General features: G+C 38.9%; 2 protein-coding genes and 1 pseudogene across 2 annotated transcripts; 2 read left to right on the top strand and 1 right to left on the bottom strand.

Annotated features, from left to right (window-relative positions):
* The first annotated feature begins 5460 nt into the window (after positions 1-5460).
* Positions 5461-10216, top strand: LOC149404330 (uncharacterized; annotated as a pseudogene).
* Positions 10217-16418: 6202 nt separating this feature from the next.
* LOC149404331 (peptidyl-prolyl cis-trans isomerase FKBP43-like) lies at positions 16419-20078 on the bottom strand. The gene is made up of 12 exons (XM_089606729.1): positions 19981-20078; positions 19752-19825; positions 19454-19680; positions 19257-19378; positions 18879-19149; positions 18643-18762; positions 18426-18545; positions 17951-18281; positions 17156-17231; positions 16990-17031; positions 16860-16908; positions 16419-16739 (listed from the first exon to the last, which is right to left on the bottom strand). The coding sequence occupies exons 1-12, from the start codon at positions 19991-19993 to the stop codon at positions 16655-16657; spliced, it is 1530 nt and encodes a 509-aa protein (XP_089462855.1). The 5' UTR covers positions 19994-20078; the 3' UTR covers positions 16419-16654.
* Positions 20079-23368: 3290 nt separating this feature from the next.
* On the top strand, positions 23369-24867 carry LOC149404332 (uncharacterized). Its single transcript, XM_089607489.1, has 5 exons — positions 23369-23487; positions 23584-23643; positions 24033-24085; positions 24260-24422; positions 24588-24867. The coding sequence occupies exons 1-5, from the start codon at positions 23369-23371 to the stop codon at positions 24865-24867; spliced, it is 675 nt and encodes a 224-aa protein (XP_089463615.1).
* The last annotated feature ends 263 nt before the right edge of the window (positions 24868-25130 follow it).

The raw sequence follows: 25130 nt of genomic DNA on the forward strand, positions 1-25130 counted from the left end.
TGAAGAAGCAACATGGGAACATGAAGACGACATGAGGAAGAACTACCCTGAATTATTTGAGACCGAGATTCGGGATGAAAATTCTTTAAGGGGGAAAGATTGTGACAGTTCGAATTTTTCGTTACTATGTTTCCAGCTTTAGATATATGTTGTATTTGAAATTTTCATATATCAATGAAAATTTTTTAGGTCCATCATATTCAAAATTCTTTTTAGAAACTCTAGGAATTTGTTTTTATTTTAGGAAAGTCTCGTTTCAAGTCAAACTTTCTATTTTAAGAATGTTGACTCAAGATCAAAAAGTCAAGATTTAATAACACTTCATTTGATGATATATTTAATTTCATGTTTCATGAATGAATTCCATTTAATTGCTCTTAGATTATTTATCATTGATTTTAATCAAGAATGTGACACATTTTTATATTGTGACACATTTACAACTTCTATCAATGCGACACTTTTCAAACAACCTTGTGGCATGGAAAGTCAAACTATGCCTTGTTTCCTCTTGGTCTATTCGTGTAAGGTTGTCCTAGTAAGATAAAAATTGTTGTCTTAAAAGTTGCTTTGTGTATGATAGGTTTTTGGGTGTGTCACAGTATTGTTATTTCCAATGGCATGATAAGAGCAACCTTATCACATGCATCGTCATGCATAGGCCTAGAATAGAACATTCCTTTAGTGTATGGATGTGTAAGGTTTTGGATGTGTTCCAATAAGAAAATATATTAAAAAAAATAGAAGAGTGAGAGAGATAGATGCACGGTTTCTCCAAGCCCTCTAACACCCAATATTTTCCTATAAATAGCCCCAAGAGACTCTCTCCTTTCAACATAAAATTTCAATGGTTAAACAATGTGAGTTAGAGTGGAGAGAAACAAATCATAGAATATAGAATTCATTAGATTTTCTTCTAGAGAGCAAAGTGAAGAATAATTCATCGTCTTTCTCCAAGTCCAAAAGGTTGGTATTTTTGTTTTCTATCTGAATCTTTTAGGATTATTGCTTATTAGTATGTTCTAGTCTTGTTTACATCCAACTTAAGGAATTAGGGCATTGCAATGTATACATGAAATATTTTAGTTGTTAATTCTGCCTTTATTCTATGTAACTTTGGTAATTAGTTTTTATCACTTCTAAATAATCAAATTTTTAATGGCGTATACCAAAACGAAGCTACATATGTCTTCTTTTATACTATTTATAAGTATTTTATGTGTTTTATTTTGTTCATAAAAATCCTCTAAATGCACACTGCTCGGGAGATATCCTTAGGACCCGAGAAGTGATGTTATGCTTTGGAGTATATTTTTAAACAAGTTGTTATAATAGTTTTAATTTAAAAATTATTTTTTAATATATAAATCATGTATTTAAATTTTCCATAAATAAATTTCATAAAAGAAGTTTTAAAGAGTTCTAACGAGTACTTTAAAGTTTGTGCGCCGAAACTGTTTTCTCATCCGCACAGATTTGTTCAATGAACTTCAAATAATTCTGGGAATGTTTCACAGATTATTAAATTAAGATTTAATATTTATTTTTAAATGTACGGATATTACTGTTATTTTTCAAAAAGAATCTCCGATTTTCGATTCACGAGCTGTCCGTAATTAATAAAAGTGTGACTGTAGGTCATTCTGAAAATAAAAATTTCCAGCAACGTTTTTTATAAAAACGAAATTGTTTATGATGGTATGCATCACATCTTCCCGAGCGTTAAATTGTTCTTAGAGCTTTAATATTCTTATAGGTCTTTTATCCATTAAGCTTGGATTTGTAAGGATAGATTATAGAAGCTCATAAGTTGATTTTCTATATGTTCGAGAAAGAGTCAGATTCCTAGCTCGATCGCTAAGTATCCTAAAACCGAGAGGTGAGTTCATCTCACTACAATGCGAATTAGTTCAAAATAATATCATGTGCAAGTATAATTTTATTTTATGTATGTGTATGATTTTATTACTATATGCATGTTAGATTACATGATTATGTTTCCAAGTTTATCTTACCATATTTGTGAACTATGCTTAATATGTAGAAAAGTATATTTATCCAAGAATTTTCAAGTATGCTTTAGACTTATTTTATTTCATGAACTTTACCATGAAAATAATTTAATAAGTATGCAAGTGAGAACATTAAGTAGATGACGTATTGGCCTACGCTAGAGTAGGTTCTTGCGACCACCTCGCAGACCTTTACGTCTCTTTAAGGTGAGTCGTACATGTTCAAGAAGGGCGGAATCAATGTTTGGCCACATTGTTTTCCATAACGCCTTAGTGCGCACGATACGATACGATCACTAGGGGTCCACGAAATCATGAATCAAGATATGTATCACGTTTATAATAAAACTTTATGCTTTTTAGTTTCTTTTTATAGAAAAATGTTTTGTGAGTTTTACATGAACTTCAGTGAGCTTTAGCTAACATGTTTGTATATGTTTTTCTTCATTCGCATTGTAGGACATGTGCAAGTTAAATGACTTTGACTTGGGATCGTCGTGGCGACAAGAGTAAAGGGTGGGGATGGATACCGCTATGCTAAATAAAAATATTTCCGCTGCGAAGTTATTTTTATAAAATTATTAAGTATATTTTTTTATACTAGAATCTTTCAGAGATACATAATCATTATATTTATGAAGAAATTTTTTAGCATTTATTTATATTATGATAATTTAGAGTTAAAATATTTCATTGAAAATATATATTTATTCCAGTTATAAATTAAAAAAATATATATATATGTTTGTAAAACTTATAAGTATGAAAAGAGGGTTCAAGATTTCATGAATAAGTAACCAAAAAAAAAAATCGGGTTGTTACAATCTATGTCAAATGGCCCAATCCCCACCATCACACAAAAAAATCATGCTCAGCCATCTTAGATTAGGACATCCAAGTTTCATGTATCTCAAAAGAATGTTTCCTTCTCTATTTCTCAATAAAAATGTCTATTCTATTCAGTGTGATATGTGTGAGTTTGACAAACATATTCGTAGCTTCTATTATCCCAATCCATACAAATCATCTCGCCCATTTGCAACCATACACAGTGATATTTGGAGCCCATCTAAAGTTTAAAATATTTTTGGAGCTAGGTGGTTTGTACTCTTTGTTGACGACCATACGAGACTAAGTTATGTATACATGATGAAACACAAAGGAGAAATCCACATCTGCTCGAGGTTACGCGAGCTATTGATAGCGTGTTAAATCTATAAATATTTTATATTGGATTCATATGCATTTTAATTATAAAATTATATTTATGAATCTAAATGATGTGTTTATGATGTTATAGATTTATTTGGAGATAAAGACTTAAAATGGTGTGAAAGTCCAGCAAATAGAGGCAAAAATAAAGATAGACGAGTCTGAAGAGAATTATTCATGGAAAAGTGGTATATTGGGCATTAATATTTAAAAGACCACATAAATGATCAAAAGCTGGAATTTCTTTTATGTTCTTTAGTGGCTGACGTGGGTTTATTAAAGATGACGGGCTCATTACATGAGATTGGGAGAAAAGCCCATTACGTGGTTGTTTAAGAGAATTGCACATCAGTAAAAGGATATAAGAGCAATGGTTTAGCTTAGTTAAATAGTATTGTTGCCACATAGATTTTTTAGAGCTAAATAGTTAAGCAACTAGCTTAAATTAGCCAATTTGCTTAGATTTGCTTAGCTAAATCAATAGCCAATATGCAAAACAATGGTTAAGCAACTAGCTAAACATTTTTGATATTTGCAAGCAAATCACTACAATTCTTAAGCAAGAAACCATTAAAGATGCTCTAAGGGGTATCAGGGAAGGCTGAGAGAGGGGAGAGGAAGGAACAACGCGAAGGAAAAAAAGAAGAGAGCGGCATCAGTGCAGAGGAGCGGCGATTGCTACTGGACGGCCACAACACTTCAAAACAGTTTTATTCCTTCCTCTTCGATGAATTATTATTTATCTGATTCAATAATGTGTGACTAAATTCCTTAATGGTTTGGGGAAATTTCAAAACCCTAGTTCTATGACTTGAATTGAATATTGCATAATTCCTTGAGTAATCTATGAAATTGTGTGTCTCTCTATTTGATATTTTTCTATGAATTGTGTTTAAATTGTTTAGGAAGCTTACTAAATTATTTATACATGCTTTGATAGCTAGTTTGAATATCGTGATTGTCTATGATCAACGGTTTGAATTGTGGCAAAAATATGGGATTATGCATTTATGAACATATTGTGAGAAAGACCTTGTTTAATTAATACGCTTGATTAGTTTAACTCGATTAGCCGGTTTTAAGAGAGTATTGCCAATTCTAGGTTAGTTCAATAATGTGTGTTAGGAATTAATTAGGATTGAGTGTGAGAATTCGTGCTTTCGGGTTCGAGCAAATCTTATGAAAAACTGAACTTCGGCGTTTAACGGCTGGTAATTGAGTAGACATATTAGGAGGAATTGCGCAATAGGAAATTCATGTTAGGCTAGTGGTGGCCAGAAATCCCTTTACCATATTCATCTCATTAGTGAAAGTTCTCGTTATTTTTATTCGTTGATTGTTCTAGTTAATTTTCTCTCGTGTTTTTATTATTATTGTTATAAGAAAAACCCCCGCTTAATTTAGTTGAGAAAATCAAAGAATCGTAACTATTCGTGTCTCTGTGGGATCGACCCTTATTTTCCCTATACTATTGTTAGGAAGTGAGGTTCTAAATTTGACGTATTCACGACACCGTCAAATTTTTGGTGTCGTTGCCGGGGACGCGGCAATAGTTTCTGATATATTTTTTTTTATTTTCTTTTATTTATTTTATTTCTCAATCTTTATTTGATTTGTCTCAGGTGTATGTCTCACGACGAGATCGCCGAAAGACTAGCAAGAATCAAAGCATTTAGTGCACAGTTTAATCCACTTTTCAAAGAGGGGGAGATTGTTACGATCCTAGATGACTCTCACATTGTTAAGTATGGGATTGACATGTGAGAGTCCCACATTGCTATAGTATGGGCTTGGCATGTGGGTTTATAACCTCTTGGGCACCCTCTCCCTAATAGCTAGCTTTTGGGGATGAGTTCTACCCAAAGGGTTGTATCAATTGGTATCAGAGCGGGTCCCATCTTGGTTCCAACACTCGGAGTGGTGGCCCATGGAGTGGTGGCCCACGGAGTGGTGGCTTGGACCCAAAGGGGGTGCCAACCGTGACCAACGTGGCCGTGACCAACATGGCCGTGACCAACGAGGACGTTGGTTCTTCAAGCGTGGGGTATTGTTACGATCCTAGTTGACTCTCACATTGTTTAAGTATGGGATTGACATGTGAGAGTCTCACATTGCTAAAGTATGGGCTTGGCATGTGGGTTTATAACCTTTTGGGCACCCTCTCCCTAATAGCTAGCTTTTGGGGATGAGTTCTACCCAAAGGGTTGTATCAGAGGAGAAGGAAGTGGAAGAAACAATGGCGAATAACAATCGTACACTAAAGGACTTGGCAGCCCCGTTGCTAGACCAACAACTAATGTGCATTCAATTTCCGGCAAACGATGCGAGCTGAAATCTGGGCTTATTCATCTATTTCCCAAGTTTCATGGTCTTCCCAGAGAGGACCCCAACAAGCACCTCATGGAGTTTCATGTTGTGTGTTCGAGTATGAAGCCAGCCAGAGTCACAGAAGATCAAATCAAGTTGACAGCTTTTCCATTCTCACTTGCAGATATTGCGAGGGATTGGCTCTATTTCATTCCACCGGGATCTGTGACTACGTGGATTGAGATGAAGCGATTATTCTTAGAGAAGTATTTTCCGGCGTCAAAACCTACTTCAATCCACAAGGAGATATGCGGGATCCGTCAAAACTCCGGCGAGACGCTATACGAATATTGGGAGCGATTTAAGCGACTATGTGCAAGCTGCCCACACCATCAGATTGCTGAGCAACTTCTAATCCAGTATTTCTATGAAGGATTATTACCGATGGAGAGGAGCATGATTAATGCCGCTAGCGGAGGTGCATTAGTTGATAAGACACCAAACGCTGCACGCGCACTTATTTCCAATATGGCAGCGAATTCTCAACAGTTCAAGCTCGGTGCAACGAGTTAATGAGGTTGATTCTTCCTCACTTAATCAACAAATCTCTACACTTACCTCGTTGGTCCAACAGCTTGCTATGGGACAAGTACAACAACAACGACCTTGCAGGATTTGTTCTGTGGTGGGCCATCCCACATATATGTGCCCAACTTTGCAAGAGACATCGCCCGAAGAAGCTAATGCACTCGGTGGGTTCCCGGGACAGCCAATGTCAAATACTTACAACAGCTCTTGGAGGAATCACCCCAATCTTAGCTACGGGAATCAACGCCAAGGGCCTATGCAGTTTCAGCAGGGCCAACAAGCTCCAGGTCAAGGGCAAGAATGTCATTGAGTGATATGGTAAGAGCTCTTTGCACGTCTCAAACATAGTTCACGCAGAGAACTGAAGCATATACGCAAAAGACCGATTCCCACCTTCAACACATAGATAATCAGATCGGTCAAATGGCTACAGTGCTCAACCGGTTAGAAGCTCAGAACTCGGGTAAACTCACATCACAACCGTAAATTAATCCACGAGAGGATGCTAAACAATCACATTGCGGAGTGGCAGTACCATTGAGTCAATTGCGAAAAACAACGCGAAGGATAAACGAGACAAGAATCTGCAACCCCCCATCCAAAGCGCAAGCAAGGAAACTTCAACCGAAACTCGCTCATTCGAGACGCCGCCTCTTTTTCCAAGCCGATTAGCCCACTCAAAGAAGGAGGAAAAGGAGCAAGAGCTGCTGGAAACTTTTCGATGGGTTGAAGTCAATATTCCACTTCTCGATGCCATCAAACAAGTGCCACGGTATGCAAAGTTTCTGAAAGAATTATGTACCAACAAACGGAAGCTGGAGGGCAATAAGAAATTATAAGTGGGAGAGCATGTCTCAGCGGTGCTCCAAAAGAAATTTCCAGAAAAGTGCAAAGATCCGGGAACGTTCACTATCCCGTGCTTAATAGGCAATAGACGGTTCGAAAGAGCGATGCTTGATTTGGGAGCCTCTATCAATGCGATGTCATACTCTATATACGCTTCTCTAAATCTGGGACCACTTAAGGAGACCGTAATTATCATACAGTTGGCTGATCGTTCTACAACTCGTCCAATTGGAGTCGTTGAAGATGTCCTAGTTCAAGTCAACCAACTGATTTTTCCAGTGGATTTCTATGTTCTAGAGATGGAGGTACATTCATCACCGTCGACGACATCGATCTTACTTGGCAGACCGTTCCTAAAGACCGCAAGAACAAAAATTGATGTCCATGACGGGTCTCTCACGATGAAGTTTGACGGAGAGATAATCCGTTTTAACATTTATGAAGCCATGCGTTATCCCAGTGACGTGCACACTATTTGCGGCATCGACGTCATTGAGGAATTGTCACAAAAAGTGTTTGAGCTATACGGAGACGACGATCTCGATATTGCTTTTCGGGAAAGTGTCGAGATCAGTGATGAAGATGCAGAATTAAACATCACCACCTCGGACTACACTGCAAAGATGAAGAATATTGCAGCACTCAATGCACCACCGCAACTTCTACAAAAGGATGTACAATACATCGAGCTCCCTTCCGCTATAGAAAAGGTGCTACCTTCAATCCAAAAGGCTCCCCAACTTGAATTGAAACCACTACCAGATTATTTGAAGTATGTGTTTCTTGGAGAGAACGAGACACTTCCAGTAATTAACGCCAAAAGCCTCACCGAAAATCAAGAGAAGAAGCTAGTGCAAGTACTCAAGGAATACAAAACTACGATCGGTTGGACAATTGCCGATATAAAGGGAATCATCCCCTCTATTTGCATGCACAGAATTCTTCTCGAGGAAGACTCCAAGCCCGCTCGAGACGGTCAAAGGCTACTAAACCCACCGATGACAGAGGTTGTGAAAAAGGAGGTATTGAAACTCCTTGATGTTGGCGTGATCTACCCAATATCGGATAGTTGATGGGTGAGGCCCGTACAATGTGTTCCGAAGAAGACGGGAATCACAGTCGTCAGGAATGAAGAAGACGAGCTAGTCCCCATGCGAGTTCAAAACGGGTGGAGAATGTGTATCGATTACATAAAGGTCAACAAAGATACTCGCAAAGATCACTTTCCTCTACCGTTTATTGATCAGATGCTAGAGAGGTTAGCCGGCCACTCCCACTACTGCTTCCTCGATGGATATTCGGGGTATAATCAGATCGTGATCGCACCAGAGGATCAAGATAAGACGACATTCACGTATCCATTCGGCACTTTTGCTTACCGTCGAATGCCATTTGGCCTATGCAATGCGCCCGCGACATTTCAACGATGCATGATGAGCATATTTTCGGAGTATGTCGAGAACATCATCGAAGTCTTCATGGATGATTTTAGCGTACATGGTAACTCTTTCGACTCGTGTCTCTCTAATTTAACACTTATTTTGAAAAGATGTGGTGAAACGAACTTAGTGTTAAATTGGGAGAATTGTCACTTCATGGTGGATCACAGGATTGTGTTGGGGCACGTTATTTCATCTCGAGGAATTGAGGTCGACAAGGCCAAAGTCGATCTAATTCGCTCTCTATCCCCACCGACAAATGTGAAAGAGGTACGCAGCTTTCTTGGTCATGCGGGATTTTATAGAAGATTTATAAAGGATTTCTCGAAGGTTGTAAACCCACTTTGTCATCTATTGCAAAAAGATACTTCATTTGTGTTTGATACGAAGTGTATGGCTGCTTTTGAAAGACTTAAGGAGTTGCTGACCACAGCGCATATTATCTGACCATCGGATTGGAATATGCCCTTTGAGAACATTCCAAACAATTTTGTGCCCAGTTCGCTAAACCATGAACCCTCATACTCCAGTTCAGAAGTTCATTGTGACCTAAACCTTACCCAGAGTCCGGCACAAGCTCGCAATCATGATGTCTCTCTAGTCCTAAACACGGAAACCAATGAACAAGGTAACATCTCATCTCCAGAATTACATATCGCCTTGAGAAAACCTGCTCGTTCATGTGGCCCATACTAGATAGAAGATTATGTTTACTACGGGAATCTCTCAGCGAGCAATCAAGCCTATGTGATCAGTAAAAGGTGCCACAATCAATCGAAGAAGCCATTTAGATCCCACCTTGGCGAGATGCTAGCCATGCAGAAATCCAAGCCTATGTGATCAGGCCTATATGTGATCATGTGGCCCATACAAGATAGAAGATTATGTTTACTACGGGAATCTCTCAGCGAGCAATCAAGCCTATGTGATCAGGAAAAGATGTCACAATCAATTGAAGAAGCCATTTAGATCCCACCTTGGCGAGATGCTAGCCATGCAGAAATCCAAGCCCTCAAGCAGACTGACACATGGAAAATCACCGAGCTGCCACCTAATAAATGAATTGTCGGATGCAGATTGTTATTCACCATCAAACATAACCCAAATGGGTCCGCGGAGAGATTCAAAGCTCGGCTCATTGCTAATGGGTACACTCAGACGTATGCCATTGATTATCAAGAAACCTTAGCACCGGTCGCTAAGTTCAATACCATCAGAATTCTTCTCTCTCTAGCAGCCAACATAGATCGGCCACTTATCCAACTTGATGTGAAGAATGCCTTACTGAATGGCGACCTGGAAGAAGAAGTCTACATGAAAATCCCACCGGGCTTCGAGAACCGTCAAGATGCCAATAAAGTCTGTAAACTCAAAAAGACCCTATACGGACTCAAGAAGTCTCCTCGAGCCTGGCTAAGAAAGTTGACTCATGTGCTCAAACAGTGCACTACTCACAAAGCCAAGCAGATCCTATTCTCAAAGATCTTAACTCAAGGAAAACATACCATCCTCAGTGTGTATGTAGACGACAAAGTCATTACCGGAGATGATCTTGAAGAAATCAAGATATTGAAGCAGACTTTGTCATCCGAGTTCGAAGTCAAGGACCTTGAAAGCTTGCAATACTTCTTAGGCATAGAGGTCGTACAATCTGATAAATGTACCTCTGTGTCTCAGCATAAATACGCATTGTATCTCCTCAAGGAAACTGGCATGCTCGATTGCAAACCAGCTGATACTCTGACGGATCCCAATGTGAAGCTAGTAGCTCGCACAACCGAGGTTGTCACCAGTAAAGAAATATTCCAGTAGTTTGTAGGAAAACTCATCTACCTCACTCACACTAGACCAGACATCGGATTTGCATTAAGCATGATCAGTAGATTCATGAGTAATCCCTCAAAAACCCACATGGAAACACTCATGTGAATTCTCCAATACCTCAAATCTACTCCAGGAACAAGTTTCTCCTTTAAGAAAAGAAGCAATCGAGGTATCGAAGTTTTCACTTATGCAGATTAGGCAGGGTATGTCCCAGATCAAAGATCGACATCAGGCATGTGCACGTATGTATGGGGAATCTTGTCACGTTGCGTAGCAAAAAAAAATTGTAGTCTCGCAAAGTATTGCTGAATCCGAACTTAAATCATTAGCGAATGGAGTGTGTGAAGGCATATGGTTGAAGAGGATTCTTGATGACCTCAAGATCAAATTCAAAGGACCTATCAAGCTTCTATGTGACAATCAATCAGCCCTCCACATTGCTAAAAATTTAGTTCATCACGACAGAACCAAGCATATCGAGATTGACCGTCACTTCATCAGTGAGAAGATAGAATCGAAGATCAGCGAAATGGAGTACATTCCAATGTGTCATCAACTCGCAGACATCCTCACCAAACCTCTTCCCCGAGCTAGTATTTCTGAGCTGTGTAGCAAGCTTGATCTTCTCAACATCTACCATTAAACTTGAGGGGGAGTGTTGAAAACACAAGCTCTTGGAAGTTGCACTATCTCATTGAAAGTTGCACTATCTCTTGGAAGTTACACTATATCATTGGAAGTTACATTTTCACTTTCCCATGTTTGTATATTTCCTAGATTGTCTTTATTTTTCCAATGCACAAATGTAATTGTTTATAATTTTCCTCCTTATATAAATAGCGGTTCTCCTCTCATATAATAGTACAAGTAAAAAATATTTATCCATCTTTTCCTCTCTAAATTTCTACAATTACAGTACGGACTTCACAATGAATACAATAGTTTATATACATTAGTGTATTGAAGGTTGTCCGTAGAACAAAACTCTGCGCCAAAAAAAACCCATCAATAAAGATGTTATGAAGTTTATCTGTTCTAAGTTGAAAACGTTATTGACAATTATATAGTAGAATAGTGGTAAGTAGTGGGTTTAACGGTATATATACGATGATGTAGTCGAAGGTGGTCCTTACTCCTTAGAACAAAAGTCTGAGGCCAAAAAAAAACATCAGTCAAGCTCTTATGAAATTTACCAATTCTAAGTTGTATATTGTACATTGACCATTTAGAATATATATGTGTGTGTGTGTGTGTGTGTGTGTGTGTGTGTGTGTGTGTGTGTGTGTGTGTGTGTGTGTAACTTATCTCCGTGCTAGATATTTACAAAAGAGGGTACATTTTCTTAAAACAAAAGAGAAGAGTTATGTTCAACGAGGATACGGTTATTTAGTGATGACATATAGAGTAGTGCAGTATAGTATTTAATGACTAAATATTTGCAGATAAGAGTGTGTGTTTTTTTAGTTGGTTGGTGATGAGCTGAGTGTAGTATAGTAATGGAAGTTTTGTAGTTAGTTGTAGTACGGATGAGAGTTGATGTATTTATAGACATTCGAGGTGGAAAAAATACGAATATAGACAAGTCAAAGACTACACATGAAACTAGCCCAACTCAAAAACAGGATCAAGAGACTAAATCTCGGCGCTCAAAAAACTGAAAGGTCACAGAGTGACAAGATCCTAGAGGTAGCGGCGAAAAAATCCTCCACAACAGACGTATCAAAGCCGCCCACGAGATGCATTTAAAAGCCGTCCGCGAGGCACACCAAAGTTGTCCAAGGGACGCATCAAAGCCAGCTATAAGGCGCATCTAAAAGCTGTCCCAAACGATGCAACAAACCCGTCTTTTTTGACGCACTAAAGTCGTCCCTAACGACACACTCAAGCTGACATACATGGCACACCTTAATTCGCTCCTAACGACGCAATAAAGCCGCCCATGAGCTGCACCTAGAAGCCACCCGTGAGGCGCACCAAAGAAGTCCCTCGAGATGCATCAAAATTCTTCCAATAGATGCATTAAAGTCGTCATGTGAGACATATACAAAAGACGTCCCTCGGGACGCACCTAAAGACATCCTTTGAGATACACAAAAAGACGTTCGTCGAGACGCACAAAATACATACCCAAGGTGCCCCACGAGATGCACCAAATCCATCAAGAGACACATCAAAGAAGTCTACCATGATGAACCTAAGGCGCCTTACAAGCTGCGCCAAAGTCGTCCTCGAGACGCACATAAAAGACGTCTCTCATCACCCTAAAGTCGCTTGCAAGGCACAATAAGGCCATCCGCAAGATGCAACTAAGTCGCCCGAATGAGTTGCTTTGCAAAGCATGTGAGGTGTATCGATTTCCAATGACGCATCTAAACCGTACGCCGCCATAGCTGAGATGCGCAAACCCCATGCAATACCTGATCATGACCACGAAGAATACATGATCACTCAGCTCGAAGAGGACATGGTCAACATACGAAGACCACGCACCACTTACTCTAACCGAAAAATATTTATGGCTCCATATAATAGCCAGAAAAAGCATCACTGACTCCTACAATACACTTACGCACGACAAGAACCTTGCTCTCATAAAAGTAGCAAAGGTACTTATCACAAGATCTCAAACCTTCATGCGAGACCTTCCTTAAGCGAGCCCACGCGAGACCTCGCCAAGGTCCCGCTAGGCGAGCCCACGAGAGCCATCGCCGATGCCTCGCCTGCCCTAGGCGAAACCTCTACTGCCCCTCGCTGCCAAAAAGGGATCCCTCACGGTCCAAGGGCGAGACCTTACCCAAAAAGGTCTCGCATCTTCCCACCTAACCACATTTATAAAGCCCAGCCTTTACCCCACCTTCTCCTCCTCTATGAATAGAGGATCACACCACAAGGAGGAAGTAAGTTCTCTTCAACTTGCAGACACTTTACACACACACAAACTCTCTCTTCCTCTCTCCAAATACTAACGTTTGGAGACGAGATGAGACCCCTCCACCTTGACATTACACCAATACTAATATTGAGCATCGGAATGCGCATCGGGGGCAAAACCTCTTCCCCCCTAGTTCATTGTTTGCTTCCTTCTCATGAGATGAAGAGACAAACTCTCAACTCCCCAAACTTCGGTGATGCAAGGCAGAACGACACCCACCCTACGTGCGACCTTACGTTCGGCCCTCGGTCAAGCTGCGAACGGCTCTTCGATGTTAGTCCGAAGCCGAGCATTAACAACTCATACACCGATGAAAGACGCGCCTATTCCATATTCAATAAGAATACACTTTTCAGTTGTCACAATTTACAAAATATTTAAGACAAACTGGATACACAGAAATTCGTGACACCATTATAAAAAAAATCACATAATTTATAAAGGGATGGTCGTCACGAAATCCTGCAAAGTTGAAACATAATGCAAATAATTAAAATTGATTGCTTAGGACGTACCAACATTCCAATAGATTTAGAATAGTACCCAAACACGTTTTTTATTTGCTTCAGCGGAAAAGATTGTCAACGCTCCTACCGCATTTGCATTACGTTCGTAAAACAATTTTGCCATTCTCTCTCGGAGAAAATCGAATAACTTTGAGACTGGGAACTCTCTAGGGTTGACTTTCACAACATTCATAGAGTTGACGTTGTTGGATGTCATTACCGAGTAACTATTTTTGCTGAAGAAACAACAAGCCCAGTTTTAGTGGCCTATGTCATTTTGAATGTAATATCGGACTCTTGGATCCTCTACGTCAATCATACTCATAGAATATCCAATTCATTTCCTTCGTGAGACCTTTGATCTTGTTATTCGTGTTTTTCACAAGATGAAACATGCAATTAATTCCTTAAAAAAGTCTCGTCAATGATAACTACAAGACGACAATACTTTCATCCTCTTTTCCAAGTACTAAGAGACATGAAGAGGTGTCTGAAACGATGGGAACGATGAGTTGTGACAAGGTCGAATGACAAGCGTGGATTCATAGTCGACACCATGTGCTAAATAAGATGCTAGTGCACTCTGTCTTAACCTCCATGCTTTTTTGTAACTCATTTGCACTCCAAAACCTATTGCATGTAGCACATAATGTCTATTGGCTTACATGGTGAACATGCAGGATCAATATACTTGTGTTTGACAACTTCGCCTATAAATGTGCACGTAGCCTGAGAATCATACTTGAAATAAGGATAGAAGAATGTTAATTTATGCGATATATATATTTTTTTAATTCATGACAGTGTTATCACGAAATCATTCTATTTCGTGACTTCGTTTTCACGAAACAGAGCATGTAATCCGTGACAACATTGCCACGACAGACAGAAGATTTGGTGATAACATGGTCACAAAATACCAGTCAAAAAGTTAAAATAATGAAGTTAAAAATATAGAAACATTTTTACCTTCTCACAACAAAGACTTCACCTTGATGTAGTTTAACTCCACGAATAGGAGTTATCAAGGCAAACTACATGAATGATCCATTTATTAGAAGTTTTTTGTCTTATAACAAAAATGGTTGTGGATCGCAAACATGCTTAGATGTTTCTTCAAAGCTGCTTTGTTGACATACATTCCTCCTTTGAAAATTCTTGTTGGAGAGTGAATATCCATTACCCCGACGTCCACCTTCCAGTCTGTTGGGTCTTGTGATGAAGGCATATGGCACTGCTCCGATGTGCCTGGAGACGGAGGGGTCTGCTCCAGTGCGCTTGAAGGACTCTGACATGGGTCGTGGTTGGGGATCTTAAAAGCACCACCATCCATCTTTGGAGACGGCATATCAGGTTGAGTTTGAGTTTAACCGACTACTTAGAGACGTGGTTGGGGATCTCAAAAGCACCACCCCCCTCTTTGGAGACGGCATATCGGATTGAATTCCAACGGTGTTTTGAGTTGAAACAACTAGTGCAGAGTCAACACCGGGTTGGTCTGCTGCAATTGCTCCATCTCCACTACCTAATTCAATTTTGATCAGTCCGATTTCTCCTTCCGAAAATGCAAATAACATTTCAAACTTTCGGACACAATACTTATTGATGGCACCAACCCTTCTGTCTCGTACTTAACGTGGAGCTTATGAGTAGAAGGTGAGAGCTATAGCATGACATAAAATAGATGCAAGAACTCCTCGTACGTCGCCTTCACAGATACTAAGACAGCCTCCCTACTTTTGGTCTCGTAACGGGTTTCACCCATCTTCGGCTATGCTTGTTGAAGGCTTGAGCGTGTCTCTAATTGCACATAGTCCAAATATACAAAACAAATTAAAATTTGTAACAAAATAAAATAATATTTGAGGAAAATGTCAAAGCGGCCAAAGTATTTCTTGACAACAAAATATCACGAAATACATATGCTTCGTGATATTATTATCACGAAATATTCAAACGAAATGTGGGTCTTTGTGACAACGTTGTAACGAATTCTTCATCGAGAAGGCATATGTTATCACGATATACATATGTTTCGTGATAACTTGGTCTCCAAAATTTATTTTGCGACATTAATGTCACTAAATTTTTAACTAAATCCCGGTTTCCATTGAAACTTGTATGACCTTGTTGTCACATAGACCCTATTTTTGTGACAACATAGTCACGAAATATTCAAGAAAAATTCAGATCTGTTTAGTTATTTTGTGACACCATTCAACCAAACCTAGGTCTGTATGAAGAAGCTTATCGAAAGAGAAAGGTCAGAGCTTGCTGCTACGAAACTTTGTCAAAGCTTGGAACTGGTCAGAGCTTGGAATTGTCGCGGTCGAAGTGAAATGGTTATGGCTTGAAAGTTGCCACGATCAAAGTGAGAGAGAGTAAGAGCACGAACGGGAAGAAGATGAGGAAGAGAGAGAAACGAGAGAAAAGAGAGCTTGTTGTTGCGGAACTTTATTGGAGCTCTGTCATTGTCGAAGTGAGAGAAAGGAAGAGCACGGAGGAAGACGAGGAAGAGAGAGAAACAATAGAAAAGTGATTATTTAGGGTTGTTTTAGATTAAAAAAATTATAAAAGAAAATAGTTAATTGAAACGAAGTTAGATTAGGAAAAATAAAATTCTCTCTCTTGAGCTGGTCTTGTTTGAGACATTTTTTTTTAAATTACACGCACTTGGAAAGGACCATTTTTTTTTTTTGTCTTGCAATGAGCAATTCGTCAATGGATGCCAAACACTACATACTTGCGTACCAAAACAATAATAACCGATAAAGATACTGCGTACCAAAACACTAAAAAGTAAAAACTATGAGATTGAATAATTAAACAAGTTTCATTTAGCTGCCCTGAGCAGCAACTGCAACAAAAAAACAAACTAAAATCTCATATTTCCCTAACAAAAGATTGAGGCTGATTGTTTCCTCAAAAGCGGGTGCCTTGAAACACAATTCATACCCTATATCAATGTGTCAAAGTCAAACAAGCTAATCACTTGACTTTGACCAGTTCAACTTCATAAACCAGCGACGAGTCTTGAGGTACATTTTCTCCGTCTCCTACTTTGACAATTGCACTGTAAACAAGTTCGTCGAAAATATAGTATTAGCTCCAAAATTGCTCTCAGAACACATGAATAAATAAATAAATCTGCACTTTGTTTTTGGGAAGAAAAAAAAAATTAAACAGCACACACCCCATAAGTGGCGGAACAGTGAGTCGTCGTTTTTCCCCAACTCGCATACCTGACACAATCAGAGACCGCTTATAATAAGCGTTTAGTCATACAATGAATGATATTAATACAAGTATTGGTAACTACATACCTTCAAGACCGTCTTCCCAGCCTTCAGTGACTTTTCTTGCACCTGAAGGGAGAAAGAAAAAGATTGACTGTTTGAGAAGGAAGAAAAAACAGACAAATCATGGCGTAGAGAATAATAACAATTGACTTATCTGAAAAATGTTACTTCAGATAATCGTTGGTGTTACCTAAGCAGAACCTAACGGATTTTGAGCCGACCACTCTCCCTGTGCTCTTCAACTTGCAATCATAATGGACGCTGATCTGATATCCATTACGGAAAAAAAAAAATTAAAAATAACTGATTTCACTAGATAAGGAATTGATTTGGGTGATTAAAAAAACAAATGGACCATTAATAAATAATTCATAATGCGCTAACATCTATTTATCTATCTATACAACAAATAAAGCATAAAAAATGTAGTAGTTGGTGGCCAAGATGAAAGAGGAAAAGAAAGAATCATTCAGATCCTGTTTAAAATCTGACTTCTCAGAGCAGCAACTTTCGCTCAAATTTTGTTGTTGACTTATATATCAAGCTGCCATATTATTCTTTGACATGTAGTTTTTAGAGTACATTATAACACCTATCAACTTCAACCCAGATATATGAGCATCAAATTTACATCCTATTCTGGTATCACAAACATTTTCAAGCTCCTATTATCGGACACATGAAAAGAATATGCCAATCGTGTATTCCATAAAGAAATTAAAATAAAAAATAAAATAAAAAATAAAAAAAAAACTAGGAAACTAAACGCTTTATTATGTAATTAACACTATCCAACACATAATACAACAGAATCTAATATTTACGGGCAACCTTGCAATCTGATTTGTCCTAAAACGATGGAACAGAATCTGTACATAAATAACCTAGATTTGCCTAACGGAATCTGTACATAATGGAACGGAATCTGTACATAATGGAACGGAATCTGTCCATAAATAATGCAACAATTCGTTTTGGGTCTCACCTTTTTCCCCGCAACCGCAACCTTGGCATCTGATTCGCCTGACTTTAGCTGTTCAATGATTAAACCATTCTGCAAAGTAGAAACCTTGGACGCCTTAGAATCGGTTTTATTCTTCATCTTTCTCTTGGATTCCTTCACTTCTCCCGCCTCATTTCGCTCATCTTTTGCCTCGTCCTGCTTTTCTTTACGCTCTTCAATGTCATTAACTAGATTAGAACTCTCGTGCTTTGGCACTCCCTTTTTTCTCTTCTCTGGCCGTTCAGCACTTTCGTGGCCATTTTCTTTCCTTTTTTCCTTCTTTGGTTTTTCAGAGTCTTTGCGGGCACTTTCGCTGCAGGGTAAATAATATTGGAATTCTTAAATAGACAGTTCTGAGAAACCTTAGAAGCTTCCCAAACTATCGAGACATGTAATTTGAGGTATAATGCAACCATCATATTCTTGAGTGTGGGCGGGGCGCAATGGAAAAACTTGCCTCTGATCCCTAATTGTTTTCATTCGTTGATCTTCTACAATATCGCCAACTTTAGCTTCACCCTCCACTTCTTTGGCATCCTCGTTCTTTGGTCTTTCACCGTCTTTGTCGGCACTCTCGCTGCAGGGTAAATGATATTAGAATCTCGGATTGACAGTTCTGAGAAAACGCAAAGAAAACTCCTCAAACTATCAAGATACTCAGAAGAAAAACTTGCCTATGATCCCTAGTCTTCACCGTTTGTTGAACTTCTGGAATACCTCCAACTTTAGCTTCACCTTCCACTTTTTTGGCATTGTCATCCTCTGCTCTTTCAACCTCTCTGTGGGCGCTCTCACTGCACGGTAGCAATTTGTATTGGAATCTCAAACAGACAGTTCAGCTTTTATTAATGTATGTATATTTATTTTATAGCCAAACTCTTGTGACTCATCGGTGAAAGAGCACACATACCGAATTAGCCGGTCCTCGCCAACATGATCTTTTGTCTTCTTCTTGGGGGTTTCAACCTTTGCCTTGCTGGCAGTTTTGATATTACGCGTACCTTTCTTTGACTTGAAAAGTCTGGAAAGCGAAAACGTATCTTCATCACCGCTTGAGATACCAAAAGCAGGAGAGAGAGGCTCTTCCTCGGACTCACTGCTTACTTGGTACGCCTTCCTTAGCCTACGCTTTTTGTTGCCCTTGCTGTTCTTCTTAGGCTTCTTTTCGTCCAAACTCTCATCTATTACCCATGGGGATTCCAAAACAGCAAAACTCAGAAGAATTGAAAAGAGTATGTATATATACGTATGTATTTCGAGAATATATCATGTGACTGAATGGTTTCACCTCCCGAAGAATCCGAGAGCATTTCTGGTTCACCGTCATTTATGAAACTACCGCCGTACTTGTCATCACTGTGGCCAGATTCATCGCTCTCGGTGTCCGCTATGTCCAAACCAAGTGACTCTCTAGCACTCAATTAAGGACAAAAAGGGACAAGTTCACATGAATCACAAAAGACAAGAACACAAATCAAAGGATACGAGTCTTCGTTGGGGCTTCCACTGGGACGGTGATGAAACCCAGAGAGGTGAATGCTCCGAGGACCGATTACGGAGAAGACAACTTCCTCGACCTCTGCAAACTCCAAATTCAGCGGTACACACTCCGTCCTCTCCGGGAACAAATAGCACAGAAAGACAGGGCTTTTGTTTCCCACGTTACATTGAAGTATGCTTTTCGATGTTGCAGAACCCAAACCCAGCGCTGCCTGAGATTGAGAATGATGAATCAAATACCAATACCGAGACTCTTTCTGTGATTAGAATAAATTTCACTCACCATAGACACGTGAAGATAACCTTTCCATTCCTCAAAACTGTGAGCGTATGGCCTGCCAGGTTTCACTTCGATTCCTGATGTTATACAACAATATGAAAACTTATCACAAACCCAATCGGAATAACAAAAAAATACAAAAGTTCGATTGGAAACAACTCGAATATCCCAATTGATATTGCTGATGAAGTAATCAAAGAAATAAAATATGAAAAAAGACAGTACGACTTACCCCAGAAAACCATTTTCTATCCGTGTCGCTTAGGTCTCCCTGCCAAAAGCATAAACCCAGTGAACAAACTTTATAGTACAAAACCCTAGAAACTAAAAATAAAAAATAAAAAAAAATAAAAAAATAAAAGAAACTATTTTCCCCGGTTTGTTCTATTTTCGATGTGGAGCGGGAATATAATTTTTTTTCCTCGAGCCGCGGGAATCTATTAAATAGTGTTAGTCGTTTTATTTTGGGGAAATGTGGTAATTGATGTTTGATCAAAATAATATTTATATATTTAAAGTTTTTTTTTGTCAAAAATACAACATATTATGTTATAATGGGTCCGTTAAATTCAAACAGAAATTTTAACTGCAAATTATTTACATGTAACTAAATTTAAACTTTGAATATTTTTTCCCAATAAAAAAAAAAGAAATGAGTATATAAATGAATATATTCTTTCAAACATGTTATAATATTGTTTTGTTTAAACATTGAGTATTTTTGCCACCATTTCTCCTTTTATTTTTTCTTTCTTTTTTAGCCTAGATAGTTTCTAACAACGTGAATGAAATCAGCAATTTCGGAACGATCGCTACACTCAAGAATGCGCTTTGGCACGAATCAAGATTTAGAGAAAAAAAATCAACAAAAAATTGGCTACGTAAACCACCTAAAATATAAGAATTGTAAATTAGTCAACCTTTAGTAAATACTTTGTAAATAGTCAACTTGCATACGTGGCAGCCTATTAACTACATTTTTTACATGTTTGGCTGGATTAAATAAGTCTTTTATTAATCTGTTAATAAGTTAACTTGGTTATTTACAAGAAATTAACGAAATGTGGGCTATATCTCAATTCACTATAACCGTGTGGCTATATAACTTAATAAATAGTCAACAGAAGAACCATTCACCATCGAAGACGTTTTACATCGAGCAACGAACTAGGCAGTCGCAGAAGATACGAGCTATTTGGCAAAAAAAATTGGAGTCGTGAAGGGAAATGCTAACCTGTCAAAACCTTTCCAAGGCAGCAACGACAGTAACAGCACCAACATACCTAATTTTCATCAGAACCGAAAAAATAACGATGGAAGACCAAAATCAACAAGATTTTGCCCTCATCATAGATGGAGGGAACAAGTAAATCAAGAATTTGCATCCAGATCTATTACCTAGTGTTCACTTGAAAAATTGGTTACACCTATCTCACGAAGTAATCTGAGTTCCGAATATGCAGCCTTGGGAGTTCTCATGGTCTAGGCGAGACTTTCTCCAAATAAAGACGAATTTATTACAAGAGAGCAATATAAATGAGAGTATTCTTCGGAGCTATATCTAGTTCTTCCTCTTTCCAGAAACTTGAATCTGCCCCTTGGTCTTGTCGATGTCTCTATTTATAGAAGTCTGGGGGGCTTAGCATTTATTAGTGGATGTCGTGGGAGAGTGATATGGATCGTGGGGTGATCAGTCCCACGTCCTATGGCAGTTATTTGATCCCCACTCTCTTTTATGAAGAGTGGGTGGTTATTTGCGCTATCCTCGGTGTTAACCGTTGAGTGAGCGTTTTGATTATTTGTTACACGTGTTTTATTGTCCGACTAGTCTTTTAAACCTATTGTCTTCTCTTCTCTTCGAATTTTTGAGTAATAGGGTCCGCTCCTTGTTAATATGAACGTTTGCTCCTTAACCTTCATGAGTTCTCAGACCTTTGGGTACGAACTCTAGTGCTGGATATCTCTATTCTCGGAATACCGACTAGATCGTTTGATCTCAGCGAATTCTATGAGTAACACCTAGATCAAAGATCCAACAACTTATTGCACACACCACAAGGCTAATGGGCATAAAACAGTGGATTTTAGAGCTATATGATAAATATTGGCGAAGAAGTATGCGGTTGGCGTACTCAAAGAAGTTGAGTTTCCCGAACATGAATCCAGATTCAGGAATGGATACAATTTTCAACAAGATCAATCTCTCAATAAGAGGGAAAGATCGCACGATGAGTTTCACGGGAGATTAGAAAACACCAAGAAAAGACTCGAGCTATTTATGAGAAATTCTCAATTTTGCAAAGAAAGCATCAATTCGATTAAAGCACACCAACGAACTTATTGTCCGACTAGTCTTTTAAACCTATTGTCTTCTCTTCTCTTCGAAGTTCTGAGTAATAAGGTCTGGAATGGATGAACTGGCCATAATTCTTCAGCTCTCCCTCCTTTTAGTGCCAAAATGTTAACCTGAAAAATTGGTTACACCTATCTCACGAAGTAATCTGAGTTCCGAGTATGCAGCCTTGGGAGTTCTCATGGTCTAGGCGAGACTTTCTCCAAATAAAGACGAATCTATTACAAGAGAGCAATATAAATGAGAGTATTCTTCGGAGCTATATCTAGTTCTTCCTCTTTCCAGAAACTTGAATCTGCCCCTTGGTCTTGTCGATGTCTCTATTTATAGAAGTCTGGGGGGCTTAGCATTTATTAGTGGATGTCGTGGGAGAGTGCTATGGATCGTGGGGTGATCAGTCTCACGTCCTATGGCAGTTATTTGATTCCCACTCTCTTTTATGAAGAGTGGGTGGTTATTTGCGCTATCATCGGTGTTAACCGTTGAGTGAGCGTTTTGATTATTTGTTACACGTGTTTTATTGTCCGACTAGTCTTTTAAACCTATTGGCTTCTCTTCTCTTCGAATTTTTGAGTAATAGGGTCCGCTCCTTGTTAATATGAACGTTTGCTCCTTAACCTTCATGAGTTCTCAGACCTTTGGGTACGAACTCTAGTGCTGGATATCTCTATTCTCGGAATACCGACTAGATCATTTGATCTCAGCGAATTCTATGAGTAACACCTAGATCAAAGATCCAACAACTTATTGCACACACCACAAGGCTAATGGGCATAAAACAGTGGATTTTAGAGCTATATGATAAATATTGGTGAAGAAGTATGCGGTTGGCGTACTCAAAGAAGTTGAGCTTCCCGAACATGGATCCAGATTCAGGAATGGATACAATTTTCAACAAGATCAATCTCTCAATAAGAGGGAAAGATTGCACGACGAGTTTCACGGGATATTAGAAAATATCAAGAAAAGACTCGAGCTATTTATGAGAAATTCTCAATTTTGCAAAGAAAGCGTGACTTTTGGGACAGCGAGACATGGGCGCCTAAAGCACACCAACGACGAGCTAAAAATGGGTCGAACTGTTAGGCAACTCGTACTTTCCAGAAGGACGAAATAATCACCTCCAGGGACAGCGAGACATGGGGGCTCGATGCACGCATGATGGCGCACTAGTGTTACTTTTGGCGTATTTGGATGCGAGGTGTCAAGAATGCTGATCGATTATGAGAATTTGGTCGATGTAATCTTCTTAAGAACACTCAAAAGGATGGGCATCAACGAGTCGGAATTGGCTGAGAGAAGCATCGAGCTCACTAGCTTCAATGGCAAAACATCAACTGTAAAAGGATCAAGTAAACTCCAAGCCATCGCAGCCGGAATCAATAAGTTAATGGATTACCTAGTCATGGATTGCCTATCCGCTTCAACATCAATTTAGGAAGGCATTGGATACATTCAATGAAGACATTACCATCGATATAGCATCAATGTATTCAGCTCTCGGGACCAGAATGTGTTTTGGAGATCAAAGGGAATCAACAGGTATCTCGTTCCTACTATATGAGCATGTCCAAAATAAAGAAATGAGTATCAATGATATGTATGATAGAATCATGGGATCGAAAATCTTATAAGTAGTGAGATGGATCGACATTGCATGCTAATGAAGATCGACAAATCACAAACATTTAAGATTAGTTAGTATATCTGAGTCATTAAAGATTTTGTTACGACCTGTCGAATATTGTAAATAATAATTATTATATTTTATTATGTATTAATTAGTAATTACTTAGATATTTATTCCTATTATTTATAGATAGTTCGAGTTGATCCTATTTTTCAATAGTCAATTACAATTGTCAATTTATATCTGTTATGAATGAGAATGAAAATATCTTGCTCAAATATATTTTCCTTTATGGTATCAGAGTTGTGGTTCTCACAACCATGGACGATCGAAACAATAGTGCCACCTCAACAGGTGATTCAACCAAAGCTGTCAGTATAAATATTAACTATATATCTCACTCATCCTCTGAATCCAATCAGAGTCTTTGAATCACCTCTGACAAATCAAATGGTTGTAATTTTTTGGAGTGGTCTCAATCAGTAAAGCTATTCATCATCAGAAGGGGCAAATTCGGGTATCTTTCAGGTGCATCAGTGAAACCTGCAAGTGAAGATGATGCATACAATCTTTGGGAAGCAGAAAATTCCATGGTAATGTCCTGGTTATTGAACTCTATGGATCCGGGGATCGGAAGAACATACTTGTTTCTACCGTCAGCAAAAGCAGTCTGGAACGCTGTACAAGAAACGTACTTGGACTTGGGAAACGCATGCCAACTATACTAGACCAAAACTCAACTCAGGCAGGCCAAGTAAGGAGAAAAGTCGGTAACTCAGTATTACACTACTCTTACAACTCTTTGGAAAGAGGTAGATTTATACGGTGATTTGAAATGGTCATGTACTTCTGATAGTGCGATGTATACTCGTGCAGTCGAGAAAGACAGAGTCTTCGACTTTCTATTTGGCCTTAATAAAGAACTTTACGAAGTTAGAGGTCGAATTTTAGGTAGAGATCCATTACTAGTAACTAAAGAAGTGTTTGCTGAAGTCCGTAGAGAAGAAAGCCGCAGAGTTGTCATGCTTGGACATGATTGCATTTCTCCAGCCGCCAAAACATCAACTTTGATGTCCTCTCGATCAGAAATCTCCACTAATCAACCACGTCGCCCCGATCAACCTATGTGCGAGTAGTGTCATTGTCCAGGTCACATCAAAGCCAATTGTTGGAAGCTATATGGGAAACTTGCATATTGGAAACCGGCAAACAATCGAGGAAAAAAGGCGTTCCAGGTTTCATCGGATGAAAAATCTAGAGACTCTACTTCACCAGGTCAGTCCTTCTTCATGAAGGAGAATCTAGAGCAAATGTATCACTTATGGAACTCATATCAACTGTCGACCACAATTCCCAAAAACCTTCCTCATCTCTTGCCCAAGATATATTCCTATCTGCC

This window comes from Urtica dioica, chromosome 2 (assembly GCF_054948205.1).
Source record: "Urtica dioica subsp. dioica isolate 48M chromosome 2, U.dioica_male_clone48M_v1_H2, whole genome shotgun sequence".
Lineage (NCBI taxonomy): Eukaryota > Viridiplantae > Streptophyta > Magnoliopsida > Rosales > Urticaceae > Urtica > Urtica dioica.

Excerpts from the sequence above, each read along its gene's own strand:
- LOC149404331 (XM_089606729.1), bottom strand. Across the intron at positions 18,763-18,878 it reads GGCGAGGACCGGCTAATTCG|TGAGAGCGCCCACAGAGAGG; the intron begins GTATGTGTGCTC and ends GCTACCGTGCAG. Across the intron at positions 16,909-16,989 it reads CTGGGAAGACGGTCTTGAAG|GTATGCGAGTTGGGGAAAAA; the intron begins GTATGTAGTTAC and ends TGATTGTGTCAG.
- LOC149404332 (XM_089607489.1), top strand. The coding sequence starts at position 23,369 with ATGGGCATCAACGAGTCGGAATTGGCTGAGAGAAGCATCGAGCTCACT. Across the intron at positions 24,086-24,259 it reads CAATAGTGCCACCTCAACAG|GTGCATCAGTGAAACCTGCA; the intron begins GTGATTCAACCA and ends GGTATCTTTCAG. Across the intron at positions 24,423-24,587 it reads TGGAACGCTGTACAAGAAAC|TGCGATGTATACTCGTGCAG; the intron begins GTACTTGGACTT and ends TACTTCTGATAG.